At 37.8% G+C, this 6,187-nt stretch overlaps 1 protein-coding gene across 1 annotated transcript; it reads right to left on the minus strand.

The window, feature by feature from the left end:
- Window positions 1-1,714: 1,714 nt before the first annotated feature.
- Window positions 1,715-3,239, minus strand: uts2d (urotensin 2 domain containing). Its single transcript, XM_044362702.1, has 5 exons — window positions 3,023-3,239; window positions 2,666-2,770; window positions 2,548-2,585; window positions 2,222-2,312; window positions 1,715-2,117 (listed from the first exon to the last, which is right to left on the minus strand). Exons 1-5 carry the CDS (start codon window positions 3,120-3,122, stop codon window positions 2,092-2,094), a joined length of 360 nt encoding a protein of 119 aa, XP_044218637.1. The 5' UTR covers window positions 3,123-3,239; the 3' UTR covers window positions 1,715-2,091.
- Window positions 3,240-6,187: the final 2,948 nt, after the last annotated feature.

Here is a 6,187-nt window from a genome sequence, read left to right on the forward strand (position 1 = left end):
AGTGACTGTACTGTAACTCCCTGTATCACCAACCGTAGACTTTGTACAATATGAAGAAACTGGACCCTATGCTTGTATATATTTTATTGTACTTCTTAATAATGAATATATTAAATCACTCTTGGACCCATTATAATCATATTGGATTATGATTTTATGGGTATTTTTACTAACTGTTACAACTTTTGTAACTGCCAATGTCCTACCTATCCACAGCAGTTGGGAGGGTTTTTTGTCTGAATTGCCTTTCCAGTAGTTTCTGTAATTTTATTTTCCTATATGCTATGTTTTTTGCATGTTTTTTTTCTTGTATTCTTGGAGTGTATTGGCTTGGTCAGGAACAGTAAAAGCCCAGTGTGATATTTGGCCATGTAAAAACTTGACTTGACATGATGTTGTGTGTTTTACTACTATACAGCATGAGTGACACACAGGATGCTAGTTCATTTCCTGTCGGACTTATCTTGACAGAGTGGTCTGACTCCATTCTGCCTCCTGAAACAGATAACACCCTTGTCTGTAGCAAGACAGTTAGAATGTTTTGGAAAAGAAAAGAATTAAGATAACTTTACTGTTTTTTTAAGTATTATTTTTACTGTTTTACTGTTTTATCACTCTGTAAAGCACTATGACAAGTGAAGTTTCTCTCCCATTCTCAGTTTTTTTTTTCTTTTAAGTCTTCAGAGACTTAATTGTGATAGGAAAACTCAGTGAGTGTGTGTTGCTTTAAGCTGCTGAAAATGATGTAGTAATACCGAGGTGTCATTTAGGAAATGTTCTTCTGGTAAACAGTCCAGTATTTCTTCAGATACATCATACTGGCTAAACATGTCACACAGGAGCAGAAATAAATATAAGTTTTAGGTATTACATAAAGTCGTACTAAGTGAGTGACAAATACTAAATTAAAATGGTGACAGAAAATAAAGTCCTTGTAGTAGTGCTATTATAACAGCCTATTATTATACTATGGAAAGCTTCTTTCCTTTCAAAATTTAAAATGAAAAAAGGAAAATGTACTCTGGAAGTGACCAGTGAATGTTATCTTCACTATATATTGCATATTTTTATTTCACATTTTGTATTACATGCACAAACATACTGCATGTGTTATATGCTGATATGTATGTGAATATTTGGTGTGGAAGTGCATTAGTCATTTCTGAAAACATTACTGCAAAGGACTCTGACTCACAGCAAAAGTCATCCCAATCTTTGATGCTACTGTTGTGAGACTGTGAATGCTGATCCACGTCACATGCAGTCTGGTTTCCCTGAGGCTTCCTCTGCTCATCATGTACTATGTGATTCAGGTCTTTTCACAGCAGCGCTCCCATTATTTAGACTAAGCCTGTGTGTGACTCAGCTTTGTCACCCTCATCTAAAAGATCCCATCAAATGAACTTCACTGTACAGTAATTCACCCATCACTGCAGATGTGCACCACATGCCACATTCCTTTACTCAAACACTTATTCCCACAGTTTAAAGGTTTAAGGTAGCTATGAACGTTAAGAATTTTAATATGTTGTTCAGTGATATTATCAATGTACTGTTTTTGAGAGCAAAAATTGTTTTCATCTTCAATCATTTTCTCCAAAGATCTTTTAAAAAACAAAACACTTCGAAAACTACAGATTAACGTTATAATTTTATTCATTTTGTAAAATGAAGAGCATTTTTAAAAGCAGTGACAGATGTGATGTGTGTTGGAAGTGGTACAAAAAAACATTATGCCCAGTTCTGCCACAAGAGAGCGACATAAACACAAGCAGCGGGCAATTAAAGTCCCTGGTAAGATAATATTAATTCTTTGAAGTCAAGTACAGTTGTCATATGTGACCCTCAAGTATTTCCAGTGAGCAGTAGGTTATTTACAGATCAAAGATATACAGCCGCAGTCCTTAGACCTCTCATGAGAGCACCTCAGCGCAGTGGAAATGAAATATTTATTGATGACATTGATTATGGTACAACTCTATATTGCTAGAATAAATACAGTGTGATTAAATTACTGGTGTTGTGATTCTTAAGGCTATGTTGGGCTTTGCAGCAAGATTTCACAGTGGACCTCGTCCTCTTGCATCGTCCTCACACACAGTACTTCCAGAAGCAAGCTGCAGACGAAAGGAGACAAAGACTTGTAGTGTGACGTCTTACATGCAGAATATTCCTACTGCAAAAGTGACATATAAATCCAGAGGTAATGAATCCAACTTACGTTCACCCCTCTTCCGAGTTATGGGTTTGCCTTCTGCTAAATTGGCTGTGATCTCCCGCTCCAGTTCCAGGTCCTCCCTCAGTGCCTGTAGCTTCAAGAAGAGATCAGAATTTAATCACACCGAGACAGGTAGCCATCATCTCAGTATCAATGCACCATCTGTTCAAGTGTAACAGGCTCTCATTTGGTGTCTCTTGTCTACCGAGAATTTCTTTTGAACATTTTTTGAGAAATTGAAACAAGATGCCCACATTCGCTTTATATGCAAACACAATAAATTTAGACAATAGGAAATCATGATAGGTTTCCTGCCAAAGTGACCTTACCTCCTCTAATTCAGCTAATTTATTGGCCAGCTCAAGACCTGCGGATAGAAAAAACACCTAAGTAAGATTTTGTATTGCTTATTTTAGGTTGAGCAATTTTTTTTACATAAACTCTCACCTAGAGGATCATCCTTTTCAACAGGAATTAAGCTTTTGTGTAGTAGCAGTGCAAGAATCTTGTTCTGGGCATCTGTGTCTTCTTTGGGATTAAAAACATGGTTTCCTGTACATGCAAAACAAATAAAAATGCAATTTTAAACACCACAAATATCACAAAACAGTCACAGAAAATTAAGTCACATTAATACCATTTCAAAGTTGGAAATCACTTCTTAACCTGTTGCATTTTGGCAAAACCGTTGATTAAAACTAAACTACTGATGGCACTAGTGTAAAGGATGCAGTATAGTTGCAAGCAGCACCCTCAGAAATCATTGTACGCAGACCTAAATGGATTCCATTTTTGCACACTCACCTGTGTTAAATATGCTCCTTCCCTCCACATTTAGCACTCCCTGCAGTAGTAACAAACCCAGGAGTCCTAAGCAGTAGTTCATAACTGTAACCCTATCCATGGCACTCAAGTATGGTCCCAAACAAACGCTGCACTATAAGCTCTCCCTCAAGCAAAGCAAGAAATCCACTGCCTTGTGTCCATCCCGTCAATATATTTATCCTTTCAGGGGCTGGGAGGAGGGGCCAGTCAACCCCTTTGTGTACTAAATCAATAGCTCGTCATCGTGGGTTTCGTCAATAGGCCACCTTTTCACTAGGGCCACGGAACGTCTGACTGAAATACGGTGATCTGACGTAGGCAAGGCCAGTAACCCTACATCACTCTGACACGGGCAAATCAAACAGAGAGAGGAAGTTATCAATCAGCCCGTTAGTTATGAGAAACCAGAACAAAAATGTTCTTGGCACATGCAAGTCTTTTTCTTTTACATTAATTGCTTCTTTAAATAGATACACAGGAGCGTGTTGGTCTGGGGAAAGAGGGGGGAAGTAAATTGACTCAGGCCGTAAGTGCATCATAGACGGAGATGAGCTCCACAATCTTGGCATCAGCACGGATTTTGGAGCTGAAGGATCATCCATCACTGCGGCCCAGCCAACTACCCAACATGTCCTAAGTCACCGTAGTCTATTTTGTACATCAAGGAAATCACATCCCATACCTCTGCCAGAGGAGCAGGCATTGTGCTGGTGCAGTAGGGAAATGAGCTGGCTGTCACCTTGGCCACCTTGCACCCCTTCAGACTTGACTTTGGAGCCTGTTGATATCTTATGTCTCGCATCCAAATACCTTTCACAAATCCATCACTTTAGTCATTCAGCTGTTGATTGTACAGAAGCGCGATGACAGAATGAAGAGGCTAGAAAAGTTGAACAAAATGAAAAAGTTAGGAGAGGGTCTGATTAGGGGTTCTTGGGGATTGAATCACCAGTTTGTAGTTTTAGTTATATGAATTAAAATTAAATGTATTGATTAGGGCCCACGAAACAAATATGTGACAAATACGACAAACTAGACATAATTAGCTAGGGAAACTAAAAATATTGTATGCAGGAAAACATTTTTATTGTTGTTTATATCAGGTAAATGTCAGATTATTCGTTATTCGTGCACCGAGGCTTTACTCTATCTCTAAATTATACAGTAATATAGTTCAAAGTCTTTGCAAACATTTGAACGGGTTCAGAGTTTTTATTTATGCAGGGATTGTGTGTGAAGTGTGAGTCAACAGTCATGTTTTTGTTCCCAAGTAACCCACTGCAGCACTAATGAAAGAGGTCAGAGTCACATTGACCCCATATGTCATTGAAAAATAAGCATTTAGATTAGCATTAGGTATGGACACAGTCTGTGGGCGTTTACTAATGGTGTTATTGATTGGCTAGTAAATGGGCCGCTAATACCAATAATTGATACACTGTATTGACTAAAAAAAAAAAAAGGAAACAGGTGTGTGGCAGGTGTGGTAGACGCCTGCAAGTTGGAATGGCGAACACAAGAGGGAGCAATCACATTAGCATCTAATCAAAATACCAGCTGCTGTCAGATCACGTGATACCTGTGTGTGTGTGTGTGTGTGTGTGTGTGTGTGTGTGTGTGTGTGTGTGTGTGTGTGTGTGTGTGTGTGTCATAAGCCACTTTTGGGGACAAATTTCAGTTAATTGGGGACAAATTTCAGTTAATTGGGGACAACTTGTCCAAGTGGGGACAAAAGCTGTGTCTTCAATTGGGAAAAGCAGGTTTTTGGATCAGTGGTTAAGGTTAGGGTTAGGGTTAGGGGTTAGGCAAGTGGTGGTTATGGTTAGGGTTAGGGTAAAGTCTCCCGGAAATGAATGTAAGTCTATATAATGTCCCCAGAAGTGAACAGATGTGTGTGTGTGTGTGTGTGTGTGTGTGTGTGTGTGTGTGTGTGTGTGTGTGTGTGTGTATTTTTTGTTTGTGTAAATGAGAGAGTGAGACAGAGCAAAAAAGAGCACAGAGAAAACCCCATTGTGATACTTTATGTCCTCTTTATTCAAACTATCAGGGTGTGTAGCCAGTCTACCCTTTGTCTGTCTCTATATTTTGCTCGGATATCGTCCCCATACAAAAACTCCGGGCATCATCATTCATCTGCATCACACATTTGGCCTAGGGAGGTGTGTTCCCCCTCGCTTCATGGTGAAGACTTCTTGTGGCTGCAGCTGCAGCTGTCTACAGTCACTAAACCTGCATCAAGCCAGACACATGTAGTTAGAAATACCGGAAGTGTGGTAATTTTACCTTCAAAATTAAACCGAAACTTGAAAGAACGACTTGATAAGATTCTTCAAGAGTTTTTGAGTATCCTTGTTTTTAAGATAATGAAATAAAAGTTTGCCTTATATTTATTATTTGTATTATTTGTTATTATTTGTTTTTTTTAGATGCTGTGAATACTCTGATGCTTTCTTGGATCACAATAGAAATAAGTATCAGATGTCTTTGTGTGTTTTATCCTATCTTGTTTTAACAAACTATGTGCATTTTTGTTTCATTAATAACCAAATAAGTCTGATCAACCATCAATCTAATGTTTTTGAATTTACAATTAATACAATTTGAATAATGATAATAATATTAATACTACTACTACTACTACTACTACTAATAATAATAATAATAATAATAATAATTATTATTATTATTATTATTATAAATACTTTATATTTATTATTTACTTTGCTTTACTTTATATTTACATATTTAACAATCAAAACATAAAAAAATACAATTGTTATTTTTCAATTATTTCAACAGTTTGAAATGTAGAGTTATAAGTTGTACATTAAACCTGAGATGACTCATTGTATACTTGTCTAAATTATCTAAAGCTTGATGTACCATTGATATCTGTCCATTTATCTACTTCAGGGACCAAAATTATCTGCAATGGACCCTCCCAAGGGTCAGGGTGCGGCCCTAAACAGACCAGCTCACACACGTTTACTTAGGTCACTTTTGGGGACATTACATAGACTTGCATTCATTTCCTGGACCCTAACCATAATCTTAACCAAATTTGTCCCCGAAAGTAGCCTATGACACGCACACACACACACACACACACACACACACACACACACACACACACACACACACACA

This window comes from Thunnus albacares, chromosome 9 (genome assembly GCF_914725855.1).
Source record: "Thunnus albacares chromosome 9, fThuAlb1.1, whole genome shotgun sequence".
In the NCBI taxonomy this organism is placed as follows: Eukaryota; Metazoa; Chordata; class Actinopteri; order Scombriformes; family Scombridae; genus Thunnus; species Thunnus albacares.